This window comes from Xenopus laevis, chromosome 4S (genome assembly GCF_017654675.1).
Source record: "Xenopus laevis strain J_2021 chromosome 4S, Xenopus_laevis_v10.1, whole genome shotgun sequence".
Taxonomy (NCBI): domain Eukaryota; kingdom Metazoa; phylum Chordata; class Amphibia; order Anura; family Pipidae; genus Xenopus; species Xenopus laevis.
This window is the reverse complement of record NC_054378.1, coordinates 55,785,046-55,807,258: the sequence shown is the minus strand read 5'-3', so window position 1 is coordinate 55,807,258 and position 22,213 is coordinate 55,785,046. Positions and strand designations below refer to the sequence as shown.

The 22,213-nt window shown below is 40.2% G+C and overlaps 1 protein-coding gene across 1 annotated transcript; it reads left to right on the top strand.

The window, feature by feature from the left end:
• The first annotated feature begins 2,195 nt into the window (after window positions 1–2,195).
• got2.S (glutamic-oxaloacetic transaminase 2 S homeolog) lies at window positions 2,196–21,957 on the top strand. The gene is made up of 10 exons (XM_018260630.2): window positions 2,196–2,348; window positions 6,499–6,655; window positions 9,689–9,817; window positions 11,102–11,161; window positions 11,952–12,113; window positions 14,747–14,851; window positions 16,094–16,244; window positions 18,318–18,483; window positions 20,899–21,049; window positions 21,172–21,957. The coding sequence occupies exons 1-10, from the start codon at window positions 2,269–2,271 to the stop codon at window positions 21,292–21,294; spliced, it is 1,284 nt and encodes a 427-aa protein (XP_018116119.1). The 5' UTR covers window positions 2,196–2,268; the 3' UTR covers window positions 21,295–21,957.
• The last annotated feature ends 256 nt before the right edge of the window (window positions 21,958–22,213 follow it).

The following is a 22,213-nucleotide window of genomic DNA, read 5'->3' as shown; positions in this document are numbered from 1 at the left end:
CCAGGAGCATCTGAACTGTTACAATTTGCTAAATTTAGTTGATACAATTAGTTGATACATTTCTCAACAGTGTCAGTGTAATATTAGTAACTATTGTATCAATTCAAACACCTGCTGTTTATGAAACTCGGGAATTGTGCTCAGCAGTGACAAAGATAAATGTATCAATTTAGAACAGTTAAAGCTTCGGCGACCCCTCCCCCCAGCTGCTTTAGAAGGTGAAAAATGAAACTTTACACTTCAATATTAGCAAAATGGTCACAAATAGAAAATAGAAAGCAACTGAAAAAAGTTTTATGTCTGGTGAACAATCTGAAACCAACTGAACTGACAAAAAGTGTTTGAAGGTGAACAACCTGAAAAGAGCAGATAATTGACATAAATAATTGGCATGTTTTCTGTCACTTCTTCTGTCAGGTTGATTTGGCTGATTTGGGCCCCCAGCTCTTGTGGGCCCCGCTGGCCCAGTCCTGTTCCCTATGCTGCTCCTCTTGCAGCGAATACAAGGTGCGCATACGCACACTCCCTTGTGCGCTGGCTGGGTGGTGCTGTGCGACTCTGTATGGGAACCCGGTGGAATACAAGGTACGTGCATGCCCCGGGCCCCCCAGTCTGACCCTGGACACAAGGGTCCATGATCTAGCTTTTTTTAAATTATTTGTATTTTCTTTGACATTTATTTTTATCTGCGCTGCTGGGCTTGGGGCTGGAGGGTACCTGTTGGGAGAAGATTAGGCAGCCAGACAAGTCAAGGTGTGTGTGTGGCATGCGTCCAACCATCCGTGAATATATAAAATATAAATGTATAAATGAATGGAATGGCAATTTCATGAATAATTCCCCCAGAACTCATAGCAGGAAGACACAGTGCCAATTCCATTTATAAACACCCAGTGTCGTACTGGCCGACCAGAGTATCAGGAAAAGTCCCGGTGGGCCCAGGTGTCAGTGGGCCCTCATGCTTCCATATTTGGATTATTTCATGGGCATTTCCTATTTCTATGAGAACAAAGAGATTAAATAGCTGGAATAATAGATTATAGTATGTAAAGAAAACAGAATAGACAAATAGAGGTTTAGTTAAAAGAGAAAAAAATAAAAGTGCTGAGAGTGGGCGCATTGCCTAAGTTTTTTTGGTGGGCCCCTGGTGTCCCAGTCCGACACTGTAAACACCTCCAAAACTCATAACAGTGTGGCTCAGTGTCAATTCCATGTATAATAACCCCAGAATTTATAGCAGGGTGGCAACTAGGTTGCCAGGTAAAAATTATGGTTGATCCCAATGTTATTAATAGGGAAAAAAGATAAAAATATATAGGAAGGCCGGTATTTTTTTCCAGAAAAGGTGGCAACCCTAGTGGCAACAGTGCCAATTCCAGGTACAGCAGCATATTTTGGTTGGCATCCCATCCATCACATGATAACAGCAAAGAGGAGCTTTGAAAAGTTCATTCTTTTAGAGAAAATGAGAGTAGAAAAATGAGCTGCCGGCTGAGGGAAAATAGAGAGACAAAGGTGCTGTGAATGAAAATAAATTCCCTTTCCTGAACACTGGCCTTTGCTGCTCCCAAAGTGGGCCGGAACTAGGGGTAGGGTATAAGAGGCACGTGGCTAATGAGCAAAGCTTGGGGGGCTCCAGGCAAGTCCGGCAATTGTTACCTCAGTGAAAAGTGGGTGCGCTGCTCGTGCGTAACCGTGCGCAACCGGGGACGCACGCGCGTCTCCGGTTGCGCGCGATTGCGCAAACGCGCCCCCAGTTGCGCATGGTTACGCACGCGCGTACTTGATTGCGCACTGCTGAGGCTGCGGCCAAAGTGGCCGGCCGGGTTGCCTAGAGCGCTTGGCTGGTCTGGCCCGGCACTGCCCCAACACATCAGAGGAGCAGACACTGACTGGAAGTTTGTAACAGCCTATCGCTCCCTGTCCTGCAGAAAGGTTACAGGTCACAGAGACGGCTCCTTCCTTGTGTGTCATTAATCTGCCCTTAATCGCAAGTAATAAAGCATCATAAAATAACACTTCTCATCAACTGTGTTGTAGCTAGAGATCATTTGTCTACGGTGAAAGCGTGGCAAGTTTCTGTGTTTTCTCCTAACTAGCTAGCACCCCAAGTCTTTCATTTGCTCCAGCGCTTTGTGCTTTCAACTGCAGTTGAAACCTCCGATCGCTGGGTGGCGCTGCAGGCAGGCATACGTGATTGCATGTCAATGTATTCAACTGCATTTAGCTGTCCTGGTGTCAGTCGTGAGCTTCTCTCTAGCTGTGAACATGGCTCTGCTGAAGTCCCGGCTCGTTGTTGGAGTGGCTCGTTGGCAGCCCTGTTTGTCTGTCGTGCAGGGAAGAGCAAGGTAAATGACTCCTGTATTAATGTGGGGGACACAAAATGACTGCTATAGCCTGGTCCCGGTTTCTGGCCTTTGAACAGGGATATCCAATCCCATATAGAGAGCTCCTAGCTGGAGGCTGACGTGAGAGTTTTTAGCTAAAGGTCTGTCATTGCTGACATGTTCGATTTAAAGGTAGAGAGGCTATTTGGGAGGCGTGTGTGCCAGGAGTCTATGGACGGACTAACCCCATAGATGCCAGTGTGGCTGCTGAGCGAGAGCAATACAGAGTGTTAGTGGGAAACCGCAGCACGTTCTCTTTAACTAAACTCGCCAGGGAATCTCCCATCAAACAAAGGACATGTCAAGGTCACATTCAGTGTTACCCCAGGGGTGAGAGATTATGTGCGTGCGGCTAGGAAATTGCTTTACAAGTGCCAAAACACAAAGGTCAGCTTGTGCCTGCTGTTGGCTACTGCTTTCCTGGGCCGCCCAGCATGTGAGGGGTTAACTGCTGCTGCACTTCAACTACTTGCCCCAAGCCATGATCTGTCCCTTTACCCTTCCCATCTGTCCCATACCCGCTCTTTCCATCCATAGGGGCATTGAACTGAGGATCATGTGCCTGACGCACAGCTTTGTACCTTGCAAACCCTGAGCCTGGATTCCTCTGTAATTCAAGGTTTAATCTGCATTGAAGAGCTTTGCAAGGAGCTGCATATTCTGTTATATTAATAGTTCTGATCCTTGATCCAGCTCAGGCTTTCCTTCCGGCTCTAGCAGTAGTAGCTGTCGCCATGTAATCAGTATTCCTCATACAGCATCCAAGCTGAGTATATAGCTGCCATGCTACAAAAAATTACTGTGCACACCACATCGTTAATACAGACACTTAAAGGAGAACTGAAGAAATAGGCTAGACATGTTGTACATTATGTTTTGTGCTTCTGTACCAGCCCAAGGCAGTCACAGCCCTTTAGCAGGGAAGAGCTGTGTTTCCAAAGATGCCCCAGTAACTCCCCATCTTCTTTTCTGCTGATTCACTGCACATGCTCTGTGCTGCTGTCAATTACTGAGCTTAGCGACCAACTCACAATAAACAATACACATAGAATATAAATGTCACAGTGTAAGGCTGATTAGTAAGTCAGCAGTACTTGCAAGGCAGATCAGTTGGTGTGTGTGAGAATGCTGTTCTCTGTATCTAGCAGCCATGCTACATATTTCTTGGTCTACAACTTGGTAAACCATCACCAATACCTACAGACAGGTGGAAATACAGCCAATATAATCTATTTTAAAGGGTATGTAAACACTTCAAAATAATAACAGATTGTGTGGAATGTCACACATTAAAGGGCACTTGGGCAAAAATAGTTTCCCCAACCAAAGGTGTGGACTATTAGCCAGCACTCCAGTTGGGAGTAACATTAGGTTTTTTGTTTTTTTTTTAAATTGCACTCCGCCAGCGCTAGGCTACCCGCAGTGGGAGAGAGCTCCCAGTACGAGCGGTCATGTTGCGGCACATGCATGTGCATAATGAGTGAGTGCTGCAGCTTGCTTATTACTTGTTTGCATGTCATGTCAGAAGTGCATGTGTTTTGATTGACATGGCCGTTTGCACCGGCAACTCCCTTCTGGTGCGAGTGTCCTAGCGCTGGTGGGGGAGGTTTTTTTTTTTTTTTTAAACTACTGTTACCCCCAACGGAGTGCAGGTTCTATTAACCCACACCTTTGGTTGGGAATAATATTTTTGCCCAACAGGTGCCCTTTAAGAAAAATATGAATTACAATACCTAGAGTGCCTGGCCTAGGAGAAACCTGTACCTTTCATTTACAGGTCTGCATACAAAGAGAAGCAGCCTGTGCAGAATGGTTTTTGTGTCAGGACTTAATCCACGTGCCTCATACTATATACTAGACAAATAATGAAAATCTTACCTACATTCAGGTGTGATGTGTTTTGCAGGTGGTCCTTCAGGCCTAAGCTACACAGGAGATTATGTATTTTGATGTAGTTGCATGGGTCAAAATATAATGGGCCTAACATCAGACTTTAACTGATCCAATATAACATTACAGCTATGAAGATCAGATCTTGAAGGGACCTACCAAATTTTGTGCTATTGCATGACAAGATTTTGTGGGTCAGATAAAATCTGATGTGTAGTTTAGCCTTCAGTGGGTCTGGTCAGATTTTGGCAAAATTAGAAATATATATATAGTTTGTGCCACACTTCAGTAGGTATAATTTCCTTCTCTTTTAAATGTGGTAAAGAGCCACTTTCTTTAATCCCATCTTCATGTACTGGTTTGCAAAGTGCTTTTTACCCCAGCATCCAGTTTATAAACAAACAGAAAAACTGCAGCAGTGTATTTGAGCAATATGTATTTGTGCTAAATAAATATATATAGTATTTCTTCTTGCTAGACAATATCTGTTTTTTATGATTAATCTAAGCATTTGAGTGGTGGGGGAACTTATCAGAGGATGGTTTGGTTTCTTTTTATAGATGTAGAATCCTCTACAGTGCAGAGGTCATTAAAGTAGTCTCCTTACTCTTTGGTTTTGCACGTTGTGTGTCAGGGAGTCTGAATACTAAGGAGGTTGCTTAATGTCAGGGACACTGAAGGTGAGCTATAAACAGAAATGGTTCAGTGGTTGAAATAGCCTATTGCTTTTAGCATGTACAGATTCCTGACACTAAACGGGATTTATAATTGGAATTAAAAAGAGAAAAAAAAGTGCTGTGGGATTTACTACAAAAGCAGAAACAGACTGAATTTCTCTTACAGCTTGCAGAAATACCACCTGGTAATAATTGTAAAGCAAAGTTTACTGTTTCTGAACTGCCTACGTAGATTAATTTTTATTGGAAATAAAAGTTTTATAAACACATAAGTGAGCATTTACGACAACCTTTTCTCTGTATGAATAACATGCTACAGATACAAGATATTTAGGGCTGCTTATGCCTCAAGCTACTAATATAGCTCAGTATAAATGTCTATTTGTCATTTATACAATTTCTTTGTGTTAACAATTAACATGTACTCAACATCTGAGTTTGTGATCTACAGAGAGCATGGCAACTCTATAACATGTAAAAATCCGATTTGCGATTTAAGATTAATCCAGACTACTTATTGTAATCAATTGTCATGAGCAGTATGTAGTCCTTGCACAAAGTATGCTCCAACCGTAATCCATTAGTCTAAACCAGGGATTCCCAACCTTTTGAACCTGTGAGCAACATTCAGAAGTATAAAAGGAGTTTGGGAGCAACACAAGCATGAAAAATGTTATTTGGGTGCCAAATAAGTACTGTAATTGCCCATTTGGTAGCCCCTATGTGGATTGTCAAACTACACTGAGACTCTGTTTGGCAGTGTTCCTGGTTTTTATACAACCAAAACGTGCCTCCAAGCCTGGAATTCAAAAATAAGCTCCTGCTTTGAGACCACAGGGAGCAACATCCAAGGGGTTGATGAGCAAAATGTTGCTCACGAGATACTGGTTGGGGATCACTGGTCTAAACTATGTCCGACTACTGTTGAAGTCCTTGCAGGAGAGATCTAATGTATTGTCTGTGCACTGAGACTGAGAGCAATGAAATGTGGTTTTACCAAAGTTATAGGCTTAGGAGTAAGATCTAACACAAGTTGACTATAAAATTACACATTTTCTTCAGCAGCACAGTTGAGCCAGAATTGGAATAGATAATACACAGCGTAGACTAATGATCCATGTATGTAGCTGCTAGAATAGCCTCAGAACATATAGGTCAAGAGGTGGTGTCACCCCAAAGATTTATAGAACGATGGCATGACTAGTGTCTGCAGCACAGGCATTTCCCGCTTGGTAATCTCAATTTCTTCAGTATTCCGCATTTTATCTCCCAGTTTTTGGTTATCTGTCATCTAAGTCCTGTCCACTAAAGAAAGGGTATTAAAGCTGAGAAACGGAGGTTCAACTATTATGGAATATAATTGTATGCTGGGTTATATTTTTCTTATTCATGGTTCTCCAGCTCTTGGTACCAAAATCCACAGGTACTGGGAAGGCTAAACTGATCTCCTTTTGTGTACCTTGTATAGAAAAAAAATGTTTCCAAATTTAGGACCGATTATTACTTTGCAATCTTTTAGCTAATTGGTTTTTCTCTTTCCACAGCTCCTGGTGGTCACATGTTGAGATGGGTCCCCCTGATCCAATTCTGGGTGTGACAGAGGCTTTTAAACGTGACACTAACCCCAAGAAGATGAACTTGGGTGTGGGAGCTTATCGGGATGACAATGGCAAACCTTATGTCCTAAGCAGCGTGCGTAAGGTGAGTCCGTGAACCTCTGCGATTTATTGATCATGGTCGTCATAGGCTTACCACCATTACATTGCATTATGTCTGTATTACAATGAAACTTTACATAGACCTTTGTATAATAACATGCAGTACCAGTCCTGGGGAGTCTTAACATTTTCCATCTTGACTATACCATCTGGAACAAGAAAAAGTTTTGCACCAATAGTACTTGTGGTTTCACATTATGCAACTGCAATCACATCTGCTCACAAGTTGCCTTGCACAGCTTTCCCTTTTGCTGAAGAAAGCACATGAGCCATTGTCAACTACGACCCTTGCTACTATTTAATAGAAGTTAGGATTTCTCATAATTTTCTTGTTGGATTCAGCTAAAACAGGCTTTTGCAGGAAATAAGAAGGAAAACTTATCATGTCACAATAGAACACTGATGTTTCCCTGTCCCACAATCTCCAAATAAAAACATCAAACAGTACTGGTGCAGGTAATTTTAGTCTAAAACTCTAAAGGTGGCCATAGATACACCGATAATATCGTACACAACAAATTTTGTATGATATTTGGTTCGTGTATGGCAGGAGATGAGCGGACTGATATTGGTAGGCTTATCGATCGGCCCAGGTGGAAAATTTTGATTGGCGGCTTTGAAGGCAACGAAACATCAGCCACTGTTAGTGGAGAATTGTCAGATACAGGTAGAATTCTATTGTTTCTACCTGTATATCTGATGATTGAGCTCTACACATGTGTCTTGAAATAAACTATATTTCTTGGAAAGATCTTTTCCAAGAAAGATCGTAATTGTTACATCTATGGCCACCTTAAGGCTATGGGCACACAGGCTGAAGGCTCCAACTGCTCTCAACCTGCATATTTTTGCAGCCTGAGAGAAGCAGATTTGATCCATGCCCCTGCTCCATTGATTTGAATCCAATCCGCCTACGTGTGCACACTCCGAGCCAGGGCGATGCTTCCTTTCTCGTATTGGGGCTGACCGCAGCTTCAGCTTTGCTGTGTTTGTGTGCACACAGGCTGAAATCAATGGAGCAGATACACTTCTCTCAGCCTGCAAAAAATACACTGAAGCTGAACCCTTCAGCCTGTGTGCCCACAGCCTTGAAAGTGCCAAAATTGCCCTTGCATCCATCAGTTGATTTGAATAGAAAACACTTTGCAGCCCAAAAAATTTAGCTTTTCAGCTAGATAACTGCTAGCATCTTTAATAAGTTGGTTAAAGGGGTTGTTCATCTTCCAAACACTTTTTTCTGTTCATTTATTTTCAGTTTAACCATAAATAGACTTTTTTTGATTTTCTTCCATTTCTTATTTTCCCAAACTTGAAGTTTCATGTTCATGTCTCTAGTGTTTCAATCTGGCAGCTCAGAAATCCAGGTGCAGCTTCTGAACTGTTACAATATGCTACATTATTAAATACATTTCATCTGTGGCATATTAGCAACTACTGTATCTATTATACCAGCTGCCTTTGAAACGGATGAATTCTGCTCAGCAGGGCCAAAGATAAGAAATGAACTTGAAAATTTTTGGAAGGTGAACAATCCCTTTTAATATGCTAAAATATTCGTTTTGGTTCTTGTATTTTGATTAGCCAAATCATTAGCTTGTTTATCATTTCACATATTAAAATGAAGTTAGTTTCATAAGAATTGTGTATATTTCTCTAGTACATTATGTAAATACATTATGCCATGCCTGGTATACCTATACACTTTAATGTCATATAACACTGTATAAAACAATCATGTAATTGGATTGGAGCTAGAAAAGGTTATAGTTTACATTCCATCCTTCCTCTGGTTATCTAATTATCTGCCTCACAAGAACCAAACATGGGGTTGCTCTTATTCCCATGTGTCCTGTTGAGCATGTTGATGTCGTATCCATTGAACTCATGTTTACCAAAAGGAGTATGCGTACTTCTGTTTTTTGATTTTAAACGCAAATTATATTATTTAATTTGTTTGTTCATAGACCAAACTATATTTTGCTATAATGTTTGTGTGTGTGTATAACTGATATATTTTTTTAAATTTCTATTTTAGTGTACGTTTTGTAAATTAGCAAAATCTTGCTTTGAATAGTTTATCCATTCATCCAGTTGTCCGTATTTAATGTCTGTATTTGTGCAATGACAAAAATCCAGAATATTACCAAAGTCAATGAACCTTTGATCTATCACGAGTACAGATTATTTACCTAATGTGTGTTCCTGTCCACTATCTGAACTAGCACGAGTGCTCCTCATGTCACCCAGGAGATGGTGTCAGGTGGTGGGATGTATTGGTGGTTAAAGGGTCATTATACCTATTATTTTTTTTAAATCGGTCTTGTCTTCAGTTTAAGCCTTACCTAAGCAGCAATTGTTTCTCAAGAAAGCTGGGTATAAAATGTCTTATCACCTCCATAATCTGTTATAATTGCATTACAAGAATTCAAAGGTATTGAGACATATGAGTGCAGGAGTATAGTTAGCAATATGGTACCTTTTTTTTTTTTTTTTTTTTTTTTTTTTTTTGGCAAGAATTCTCTTTTTTTTTGCTTTTCTCATATAAAAAAGAGATACCAACGTTATGCCAGCATAAGTATTTCCATTCACTATGCACACTTTTGAATATTATGGAGGTCCGTAAAATATCCTCATGAAGTCTGTCCTGAGATTTCAAGGCATCTTCTATTTGGAGAGAGAATATTTATATATATATATATATATATATATATTTATATATCGGCACATGTTCCAATTTCTGATGTTTATTTTCAGTTATTTGTTTCCATTCACAGCATCAGCCCAGTTGCAACTGATTTCACCTAATGCCATTTTTGTGAATTTACCTGAGCTGACTGCCTGATATGTCCGTCACCATTCATTCAGGGAGGTTTTCACTATATTAACATGAGGCAAATTCATAATTAAGTAATAATGCAGTTATCCTATGGTGAAAGTGCTTATAAATAAAAAAAAAAAAAAAAAAAGGAATACTAAATATAGATCGAAGATTAATGTTTTTCCCTCTCCCCTCCAGGCTGAAGCTCAGTTGGCATCCAGAAATCTGGACAAGGAATATCTCCCTATTGGAGGCTTGGCAGAGTTTGCCCGGTCATCAGCTCAGTTGGCACTTGGTGAAAACTGTGAAGCTCTTAAGAGTGGACGGGTAAGAATATCAGAGTTTTGGTGCAATGAATTGACTTCCTCTAGGGTAATATATCTATTTTGTGGCTTAGGTATTCCCAGGGTGAGTAATAGTATACTTTTTAATACTATTCTGAAATACTTAAAGGGATTCTGTCATGATTTTTATTTATTTAAATTTTATTCTTGAACCAACAGATGTATTTTTTAGCTGTAATATTGGTGTGGAGGCAGCCATCTCAGGCATTGTGCCTGATCCTGAGCTTTGAGAAGGAGCCAGCACTTCAGGAAGGAACCGCTTTGAGATGGTTATTGTTTCTTTCCTTCCCATTGTAGTATACCACAACTTGGGTTGTGCTCCCTAGCTCCTAATGGTAGACATGAGAATAGCACCCAAGGAGGAAAAAGCAGTGGTTTTCTACTTTGGTGCTATTCTCAGGGAATTCTAGCACTGCAAACAAATCCTTCCGTAGAGGTGTCAGCTACTATCTGGTTTAGCTGCCCATTGTTCTGTTGATAGGCTGCTGGAGGGTAAGGGATGGGGGTGATATCACTCCAACTTGCAGTAAAGAGTGACTGAAGTTTCTCAGATGACATGACCTCACATGACCCGAGGGCTCCTGGGAAACTAACAATATGTCTAGCCCCATTACAAATTTCAAAATTATATCTAAAAAAATCGTTTGATCCTTTAAAAGAAGATTTCAGTGCAGAATTCTGCTGGAGCACAGCACTATTAACTGGTGTGTTTGGGAATAAAAAACATGTTTTCCCTTGACAGTATCACTTTAATTTCTGGAGACTCACAATATGAAAACATTAATGCTTCAAGCACAACTAAAATTGATGAACTTGAGTCTTTAAATTACTTCTAATAGCTGTTGGGTCACCACTTCTAATCTGAGGACTTCTGCCTTGATAGTTGTAATTGGAAGTTATTTTTGCAGTTGGTAAGCATCTTGCCTTATTGCCTTCCTAGTTTTTTTGCCAAACTGATTTTTTTTTATTTATTTTTTTATTCTGGCCAGGATATTTTTATTACACCTTTTATTTGTGATCTGGAGCAGCTGCTGCTAGCCTCTGCTCTCAGTTCTGTCTGATGTTCGTATTGTGTTGAAACAACCCATTTCCTACAGTACATTGCCATTAAGAAATGTTAGCGTAAAAACATAATTATGATACGTAAGGCAATGTTGTTTGTGATGTTTATCTGCCACTGAGAGATGCTTTCTCGGATGCTAACATTTTTAGGATTGTCTGACCTATTGAATCACAGATCTTTGTTTTCTTTCCTCCCCTATTATAGTTTATTACTGTACAGACCATTTCTGGAACAGGATCACTTCGGGTTGGAGCCAACTTTTTGGTGAGTTTCAGGCTTGACTGGAAGATAGGTCATAGCAATATGTTCTGCTGCTGTGCTTATGGTTATTTGGAGGCAAGTAACAAAATTAAGGCTGGTGGCACACAGGGAGGTTAGCTGGCAAGTGATGAATCTTCTTTACGGGGGGCAAGGTGCCCCTGAAATGCCCACCAGAAAGAATGTGAATCATTGATGGGATGGCATTTGCGTTGCTTCGGTTTTCTGAAGTCGCCCGTAGTTGCACAGCCACTCTGGCTCCGCATCCCCCACTATCCACCCACCTGCTCTCTTAATTAGGAGACCTGTTGCAGAGGGACCCCACACTAGTGGGGTCCGCTTCCGCTATAGTAACACCACTGCTATATAGATTTTAAATTTTGTGCACAATAATGCTATGCTGATATGTACATGTATTATATGCATTGTTAACCCATATGTAACCAAAATATACTAAGATACCCCGTGGGCAATAACCTAAAGCAGCCAGTAAACTCGTGACCAGCAAATGCTTACTTCTGTTTGCTGATCAGACGACTAGCAAACATTGCACCTCTTATTATTTTAGTAGTAACAACTACATTGGTACTTGTATCCTGTAAAAATGCAATGACAAATGTCCTACACTGTGCTTCTAATCACAGGATTTGTTAACCTTTGCAAACTCAGCTTATTTGGAATTTCCTAGATATTTTTTACTCTGTAAAACAATTTTATTTTTTGTGGCATGCATACATACACGCAGAATATTACTTTTAATTCTGTACTAAAATCCTGATCTCTCTCTCTGTGACAGCAAAGATTCTACAAGTACAGCCGTGATGTTTACCTGCCAAAACCATCCTGGGGCAATCATACACCAATATTCCGGGATGCTGGGCTGGAGGTGAAGGGTTACCGGTATTATGATCCCAAGACTTGTGGGTTTGATTTTGCTGGTGCACTGGATGACATCTCTGTAAGAAAACTATATCTCTAATGCGACACCACATTGTGTATTTTTGCCTTTGAAAAAAGTATTTTTCTGAAAATGTAAAATCTGCCAGCTATGTGGGAATCCCTACCAATATTTTTTTTTTTAAGTACTGTATTGAATTCACAGTGTATATATTGCACTTGTATCTGACTTTATTATTTCTTCAATGGATATTCAAAGTAGATAAGATGATACAGCAAGTAGATAAAATATCACATCAGTGCTGAATGCCTGTCCTTAAAACTAGACCTATGAACTTTAGACTGCTGATAGTTTGTACTAAGCCCTTACCCATTTTAGCTTTACCTTAAAGGAACAATAACACCAAAAAATTAAAGTGGTTTAAAGAAATGACAATATAATTTTCTGTTGCCCTCCACTGGGTTGTTTGCTATATAAACACTACTATAGATTATATAAACAAGCAGCAGTGTAGCCATGGGGGCAGCCATTCAAGCAGAATCCAATTGTATACAGGTATGGGACCTGTTATCCAGAATGCTCGGGACCTGTGGTTTTCCGGATAACTGATCTTTCCGTAATTTGGGTCTGTATGCCTTAAGTCTACTAGAAAATAATTTAAACATTAAATAAACCCAATAGGCTGGTTTTGCTTCCAATAAGGATTAATTATATCTTAGTTGGGATCAAGTACAAGGTACTGTTTTATTATTAGTGAAAAAGAAAAAAAAAATTGGATTATTTAGATAATATGGCGTCTATGGGAGACAGCCATTCCATAATTTGGAGCTTTCTGGATAAGGAATTCCATACCTGTACCACAGAACATATCTGTTATCTGCTTTGTATCCTGTGCCTTTTCTCCTCTTTCAGCTCTGAATGGCTACACAGCAGCTTGTTTATATAAACGATAGTAGTGTTTCTGAAGCAAACACACCTGTTGTACCAGTGCAGGACAACAGAACACCATCTTCATTACTTAAGAAAAAAAACACACTTTTTTTGTTGTTGTTACTGTTCCTTTAAATTATCCTTTGTGGGATTGTTTATTGTAGGTTTTTTTTAGGGGGGTTATAAGTATGGGGTTACATTGGCAAACTGGTTTAGGCATGAATAGAAATTCTAGGAACAGGCTGGGCACTTTTTTCTTGGCACTGTTTCTGAAATGACTTGCCATGGGGAGGCAGTGAGATTAAAGCTTAAATGTGCAGCAAGGTGGCATAAAATGATTCTCCTATCATTATTTCTTTTTTTTTTTTTTTTTTTTTTTTGGCAAGCCTCAATCAAAAGGCGTCCAATCAAAGCCTTTGAGTTGCTTGGTAGCAACGTTTTGAATTTATTCCTGGGAATTTGTGATCTTAAGGTTTATAATGCTTAATACATTTAGTAATTGCTATGGGACCTTAAATAATTATAGGAATTATTAGAATTAGAAAACAATTAACTTATTATTCACTTGTTTCAGCAACACTGTAGGGGTGATGGGCCATGGCATGCCAAATATCACTAGAACCCCAGCTGAAACACTAACCATCTTGCCAGTGTAAGAACACCCCCAATATACACATCATTTCCAGTTGCATTCCCATATCTACTGTAATCATATGCATGCTATGACAGACTCCGTTTACTACACGTGCCATGATTTTTTTTTTTCTTTACTATGATGCTTTGTGTTCTGAGCTTACGAGTTTTAATTTTTGAACCCAGAAGCACCTGACTTGTTCCGAATACCCCATGTTTATTAAATTTTCTGCATGATTTCAGAACTTTCTATTTTGGCTAACCTCACTCGCCATTCTGGGTAATGGAGTCCAGTCAGAAATCCTGTAAATTTATGATTAAGGCTTGACAGTAACTCCTACTGACACTAAAATATGTTTACATTTAGCTCTGCTAACATCATCACTTTTGCCTGACTGTACTTCTACCCCTGGAGTCTAAAGATATCAATTCTTTACCTATTTAATTATTTACCCTTTCCCTTTCCTTCCCCTTTACCTTATGCTTTGTACTATGGTTTACTAAGCATCCTGGGTAATGAAGTCCAGTCACGGACCCATCTCTTCCAATATACAAACTCCTGATTAACACTCGATACTGATGCCAACCTACATGTGAATCTCAAATAGCTTCACCTACATAACCACCGAGCCTGAGGCTGCTATTATCTTTATCACAATATCAGACTCTTCCGTTGTGACTTTGGATCTCTTTTCTCACATGACTCTCTTTGATCTATGCTGTTCTTTTAAAACTTTGCTACAATATTCTCCTATTAGGTTATATTCCTTTAGCGTTGATCTTTACTATGTTGTTGCAACATACCATCTCAAGTTTGACTGTACTGCCCATAGCATATCCATTGGTAAAACATGAAGGTATACTTTTTTAGTGCACCACATTATTTCACTACTACAAACTTCATTTTAACTTCTCCACATAAAATGGGCAAATTTTTCTAGCATACTTATTCTTCTGCATTTGCATACATACTAATTGCAGTCTCAAATGGGACTTTGTTTCACAAGGCAAGAGAGTGTGATTCTATTTTTTTAAAGGAATTTTAAAGAAATAATACTACCGGCTATTAACAATCTATGTACTGTGATGTGTATACTCATTTTTTTTTTCTTGCATTTCTCAATGTTCAGAAAATCCCAGAACAGAGTATCATCTTGTTCCATGCCTGTGCTCATAATCCTACTGGTGTAGACCCTAAGCAAGAGCAGTGGAAAGAGCTAGCAGCTTTGATCAAGGTAATACAGTTGTTTGTGTGTGGATCCAAATTACACTGATGGGGCTGCTTTTGTAAGTAATTGTTACTTGAAGTTCCTAAACTTGACTGTTTGCCAGACTGTCCCTTCTTAACATGTCAGTTAGAGTTTCTAATGCTAACAGACTGCTGAAGCTCAAATATGGCAGCCCCCTCAGAGAGGAACATGGGGATCACATGGGTAATGTAAAAGCATTTGTAATTACTTTTATGGCAAAATTATAAATAGAATGCAAAGACAATATTATGATAGATCTGAAAAAAAGGTTTAATTACTGGTGTCGTATTAAGGATCACAATACTGTTCTACCAAAAAAAAAAAAAAAAAGCCAGGTCAGATTGTAAGTAAAATTTACTTGCTCTAAAAGTTATGTAATGACAACTTGTATTTATCCATCGCTCTCCGCTTAATATATGTTAATAATACCTTATTTTTCATTAGATAGGCATTAGTGATGGCCAAATTTGGCCCGTCTTGCTTCGCTGTGAAATTCGTGAAACTGCGAAAAATATGCGAAATGGCACTGGTATCTCGTTTTTGACGCTGGTCTCCTTTTTTGGACATCGGCGTCCGGTTTTCAACACTGGCGCACATTCGCCGGCGAAACCTGCCGCCGACGTCCATTTTGTTTTTGACCCCGGAGAATTTTCGCTGCAGTTTATTCTCCAGTGGCGAATCACGGGAATTCGCAGTGAATTCGCCCATCACTAATAGGCCTTAAACACACAGCCTATAAGGTTCAATGCATCAACCCCAGTCTACAGAGCCACACTCCAAGGACAAGCAATCAATCACTTCAGATGGGGGAAACACTGGCCATGCAAAAATGATTGCAAATTTGCTGAATTAAAGTGCTAAGCATCTTTTGAACCCCTCTAGTGTCTTTTATCAAGCAGTCTGCAATGTACTATTGTGCAAAATATAGGCTGATGTAAATCAAAAGATCTACATGTAATGTATCCTAAGTGTTCATTCACCTAGAAAAAGTTATAAGCACCAGTCCTAATTGAGAAATACCTTGGCTCAGAATTGCAATTTTCATGTGAGTTTGTCCAGTTCTGCACAGTAGGCTGGTGGTGCACTGTGATTCCTTTGAGGGCAAATAATGTACCAACAATGAGCCAATGATGTTTGTTGCTATAAATAAACTGCTATATTGGGGGGGGGGACATGGACATTGTCCCTTTCAGTAAAGTTCAGTTATATTTTATCCCTATGCCTTAGAGTCGACGCCTCTTCCCGTTCTTTGACATGGCTTATCAAGGATTTGCTAGTGGAGACACTGACAAAGATGCCTGGGCTGTCCGCCATTTCATCCAGGAGGGAGTCAATGTAGTACTGTCTCAGTCCTATGCCAAGAACATGGGATTGTATGGTAAGGGCTTATGAAAAAAGTACATTCTATGAGCCAGAGTGTGTTGGATGTGTGAACTTGGCCAGCAGCTTGAAAATCAATTACAGGTATGGGACCTGTTATCCAGAATGCTTGGGACCTGGGGTTTTCTGGATAACAGAGCTTTCAGTAATTAGGATCTTCATACCTTGACTACTAGAAATTCACGTAAACATTAAATAAACCCAATAAACTGGTTTTGCTTCCAGCTTAGCTTGGATCTTGTACAATGTACTGTTTTATTAATACAGAGCAAAAGGAAATCACTTTTAAAAATTTGGTTTATTTGATTATAATGGAGTCTATGGAAGAGGGTCTTTCCATAATTCAGAGCTTTCTGGATAAAATCGATAATGGATCCCATACCTGTATTTTGCTTCAATTGAAGTAGCTGAAGGTACAAAATAAAATATCTAATTATATACTTTTGCACACTGTGGAGGGCAAAATATAAAATGTTAATGGGGCAAGCTGTGTTCTCCTTGAGATTTATTGCCCTGATTGGCTTTGAAGCTGGGAACTCTCATTTTCTGCTTTGTGGTTTAGGGCTACCCCTACTATGGGTACTATGCAGCATCTTTCTACCAAATAAATTAGTGTTACCTGAAGTAGTGGCAGGTAGGAGAGAATAATGAAATTGTCGTCTTATTATAGCTGCAAAATTGCCAGTGCAGTAACCTACATCAACAGAGGCATTTAGGTTGATCTAGTGTAATAATAACACTGTAATGGTAAAATGAGGGTTTTTTTTTTCGTTTTTAGTGTTACAGATATGGAATATTTGGTATTGCTTACCTTAGCACAGTGATCCCCAACCAGTGGCTTGCAAACAACATGTTGCTCCCAGTGGCCTCAAAGCAGGTGCTTATTTTTGAATTCCTGGTTTGGAGACAAATTTTGGTTGCATAAAAAAAAGGTTTACTGCCAAACAAAGCCTCCTGTAGGCTTCCAGTCCACGTCATAGGGGCTACCAAATAGCCAATCACAGCACTTATTTTGCACCACCAGAAAAGTTTTAAATGAGAATTCAACCTGTTGTAAAAAAATCCCTTACCCCCCGGTGAGATGCCCCATACTCTATACTTACCCCTCGGCGCAGATTTGCCCGCATCCATCTTCCGCAATCTCTGTAAGCTGAATGAGAGATCGTCAATTTCCGTGTAATTTCGCGCATGCTCAGTTGTCGCAAACTGGTAAACTGCTCCAGCTGCACATGTGCAGAAATACCGATCTCTCAGTCCGTTTACAGAGATCGCGGAAGATGGACGCGTGGAACTCCGCTGGAAGAATCTGCGCCGAGAGGTGAGTATGGGGCATCTCCCGGGGGGGGGGGTAGTTAGCCTGCGGGGGAGGAGTTAGGGGGGGTCTACCTGGGGTGGGGGGGTTACGGGGTTTTTTTTTTACAAACAGGTTGAATTCTCCTCCCCAACTATTTATCTCTGAGTGTTATCCGAGTTAAAAAAAAAAAAAAAAAAGTTGGGGACTCGTGCCTTAGCAGTAGCATTTTCCATAAGGCAAGCTGGAACCATCTAGTAATTACATGATGCAGTTCTACTAGTCTAAGGTAAGAAACTTGATGGAAACGCCTCAATTGATGCATTTTCTGCTGTTCAAAAGCAGCGGCAATAACCAAAATTATAGTAGAAAGCAGGATAATTGTACATTAACAAGACTATTTCCCAGATTATAGGTTACAATTATAAAAATCTTATACAGTGTTTTTTGCCCTGTATTAATACTCCGTTTTTTAAACCTGGACTGCATATATCCCCCAGCAAAGGGAAGACTGCCTTTTTGTTTTGGTTTATAAAGCTTAATGAGGTTGCATTTGAGCATTCTACAATACATCCCAAAAAAAACAGCTAAAGCTAATGTCACATGGCACATTTTCTATACACACACAGAGGGAAACGGCAAGAACACTTCAGGCATAGAATGACTTGTTACCACCTGACACTACATGTTCTCTGCTTTTCCCCAACAACAATGTGTGACATTAGCCTAAACTATTATCTGTGCCTAAAACATAAGCGTATTGTGGCCCTCATTGATTAGGTGAACGTGTTGGAGCATTCACTGTGGTGTGCAGTGATACGGAGGAGGCAAAGCGAGTGGAGTCCCAGATAAAGATTCTGATCCGCCCCATGTATTCCAACCCTCCACTGAATGGAGCACGCATAGCAGCAGCTATTTTGACCCAGCCTGACCTGCGCAAGGAATGGTAAGAGATTCTATTTATATATGAGTAGGGAAAATATATATTGATTTCATTGTTAATATGTTTAGTGAAAAAAGAAACCAGCATACTGACTTAAAGGGGAAGGAAACCTAGCTGGCGCAAACCCCCCCACCCCCCCCTCCCGTTTGTTGCCCACCGTCCCGCTGGGCAAATGCCCCTAACTTGTTACTTACCCTTCTGCCCAGGTCCAGTCCAGGGAGTTCACTGACGACATCTTCTTCCACGCAATCTTCTTCCTGCTTTGAACGGTGCATGCGCAGTAGGATAATTTCGCCGGTACGATCTACTGCGCATGCGTGTGACTTTTGGCGCATGCGCAGTAGATCCGTACCGGCGAAATGATCCTACTGCGCATGCGCCAAAACGCCGTTCACAGCAGGAAGAAGATTGCGTGGAAGAAGATGTCGTCTGTGAACTCCCTGGACTGGACCTGCGCAGAAGGGTAAGTAACAAGTTAGGGGCATTTGCCCAGCGGGACGGTGGGCAACAAACGGGAGGGGGGGTGGGTGGTTTGCACCGACTAGGTTTCCTTCCCCTTTAACTCAACCTCTTTGCAACACAAGGGCAGTGACTAAAATATATAGTAGGGTAAGTGCCACTTATGAGGAGGAGTAGTTTTGTTTGTTTTATTTTGTATTTGTGTTAATGTCTCGTCCATTAAAAAAAGTGTTCTTCAGTTTAGTGCAAAGTTAAGGCTTATTTCTCTACCAGCATATATGGTTTGCCATGAGCATCCATTTACAGTGCATGATGGTAAACAAACAGCAGTTATTTGGAGCAAAAAAGTCCCTGTATCTAAATGTGTAACATCATACACCGTATTTCTGAGTTGCATGCTTGTGTATTCCCTGGCAAATGTGACCCAACTCTCATCTAATGACCATATAGCCCTGTCTTTATTATATCTATATCATGTGTGTGTGTGTGTGTGTGTGTGTGTGTGTGTATATATAATGTGTGTGTATATAATGTGTGTGTGTGTGTGTGTGTATATAATGTGTGTGTGTGTGTGTGTGTATATATATATAATGTGTGTGTATATAATGTGTGTGTGTGTGTGTGTGTGTGTATATATATATATAATGTGTGTGTGTGTGTGTGTGTGTATATATGAGAGAGAGACTGACTCTCTCTCCCCTCAGGAGGACGGCTCAAGTGACTGGGCCGAAACGTTGAATAAACGACATTTTTTCTTTCTCACCTAAGTCCTGTGTGTGCGGACTCTAATACTTAATGGTAGCCTTTGTCTGGTGCCTAAACAAAGCCACCCCCTATTCGTTCTGCTTAATGGAGAAGGAAAGGTATTTTATACTTGGGGGTGCCAAAGTTAGGCACCTCCAAGTGGTTGTATTTACTTACCGGACACCCGGGGCTGGTGTTCCTATCAGCAGAAAACTACACCACCCAGGGCTCTGCCAGCGAGCACAACGGAGCAATAGTTTTCTTCTCTTCTACGCTTTTCAAATTTCCCAGGGCAGACGCATGCACAGTAGAACTAAATAGCTGGCTTTTTCATTAAAGTTCAGCTTTGCGCATGTGCAGCCGCAAGTTGAAAGAAGAAGAAGCAAGAAGAAGATTGCTCCATAGTGCTTGCTGAGAGAACCCCAGGTCAGTGCAGTTTTATGCTAATAGCACCGGCCTGGGGTGTGAGGTAAGTAAATGCCTAACTTTTGGCACCCACAAGTATATATTGCCTTTACTTCCTTTTATATAGAATAGACCAATGTCCTTCAATGCATTGGTATTTGGCTGATTGCAGGTACAGTAGGTAAATGCAATTATTAGTGGGATTATAAATTGCATAATAGGCTTTTCCTCCTCCTTCCCACTTTCTGCTGCTTCTCATCTTTTGATGGCACCACTTCTGGTTTTATGAGGACAATAATTAATTATTGTTTTGTGGAAGATATCAAGTGAGAGCAGATAAAACTGTGGATACACATTATTTATACCAGCACATACCTGTAGCACCTTTACTACAGTATTTAGCCATTTGTATCATTCATTTTTTGCCATTCCCACCAGTCCTTGCCCCAATAGAGCATATATTACCATTTCTCCCATCACACTCGCAACACAAACTTCAGAGAAAAAACAGACAGAAATGGGAAAACATACAAACTCATTGCAGATAGTCCCTTGGATGTAATCATATGTATTTGTGACTTGCACAGATTCTCCACAAAACAATACCAAGGGCATTTTTTATTTTTAAATATGCTTTATAGAACTGTTTTGCAGACAAAACATTGAGCATAACTGCAGATATTATTATTAACATGTATTTATATAGCGCCAACATATTGCGTAGCACTGTGGTATGTATAAGGTATGTTATAAGATAAGGTATGTTAAATCTGAGTTTATAATATTTGCTCCCTATTTGTCTGTACCCAGGCTCCAGGAGGTCAAGGGAATGGCTAACAGAATAATTAGCATGCGGGAACAGCTGGTTTCCAACCTAAAGAAAGAAGGTTCCATTCACAACTGGCAGCACATCAGTGACCAGATTGGCATGTTTTGCTTTACAGGCCTTCGGCCAGAGCAGGTGGGTAATGAAGAGTCAAACACCCAACTATTTTTAATAATTTACTGCAGAAGTACCCTGTATTCCATATGTACTTGCTGTTTGTCTGGTTTTATACTTTTTAATCCTGACTTCTGTTCCAGGTGGAACGTCTCATCAAGGAGTTCTCCATCTATATGACTAAGGATGGGCGTATTTCGGTTGCAGGAGTAACATCAGCAAATAATGGTTACCTTGCTCATGCTATTCACCAGGTGTCCAAATGAGGGAGACTCAAGACATCTCTAACAAGCTGCCCTTGTTGAGCACCTTGACAACCAGACCCAAGAAGCACTTAATAGGAATGCTCCAATGCTTGGCATATTTGTTTCTTACTCCTCCTAGAACGGTTAGATACCCCAGAATGCATTTGTGCAGAAAATTTGTTGGTCCTTCCATGAAGAACTTTCACCTAAAACATTCATCCTTTTGATACTGTTTAATGTGATCATTAGATTGAGGTTTCTTCCCTTACATAAAAAATGAACTGGCCCTAAGGACTGAAATATGTCTGATGCTTAGATTTAAGTAATGGGGGAGAAAGAAGTTGAGTTGAAGTCTGATGTTTCCACACAGACACCTTTTTTTGTTTTGAGGGCTATAACTTGCTAGAATTTCATTCATTTCAGCCTAGGCATAGATGGTTAAATCAGAAGTAACATATAGCAACCATTCAGAATTGTGTCTTACTACAGCTGGCAGTTAAAGCTATTTGGTGACTATGGGTTACTACTTGAGTAAAACTATGTCTGTAATGTATTCCTTAGTCTTCTGCAATGTTGTGACCAGTCAGTTACAAAGACTTCAGGGGCTTTGTTAAGGGAAGAATCAATGAACCTTAAAGGAACCATGAATGTATTTGGATTCAATAAAATCAGTCTTGGAATCTGTGTTTTTGTTTTGTTGTTGCCTTTTTTTTTTGTTTTGGCTGTCTAGTGTTAGAGATGCTGGCATAATTTTGAGGATGCCATATTTTTACCCCCCGCCCCAACTGCAATATATAAGGGCAATAGACATCTGGTGGCTGTCTGTTCTTTTCAATAGAGCTTTCAGCAGCCTGATTACTTGTACACTTCATAAAAAGTGGTGTTACAATTTTTGGGGCACTGAAAACTGAAAATGTTGATTTGAGAAAAAACAATATTC

Excerpts from the sequence above, each read along its gene's own strand:
- got2.S (XM_018260630.2), top strand. The coding sequence starts at position 2,269 with ATGGCTCTGCTGAAGTCCCGGCTCGTTGTTGGAGTGGCTCGTTGGCAG. Across the intron at positions 16,245-18,317 it reads CAAGAACATGGGATTGTATG|GTGAACGTGTTGGAGCATTC; the intron begins GTAAGGGCTTAT and ends CTCATTGATTAG. Across the intron at positions 21,050-21,171 it reads CAGGCCTTCGGCCAGAGCAG|GTGGAACGTCTCATCAAGGA; the intron begins GTGGGTAATGAA and ends CTTCTGTTCCAG.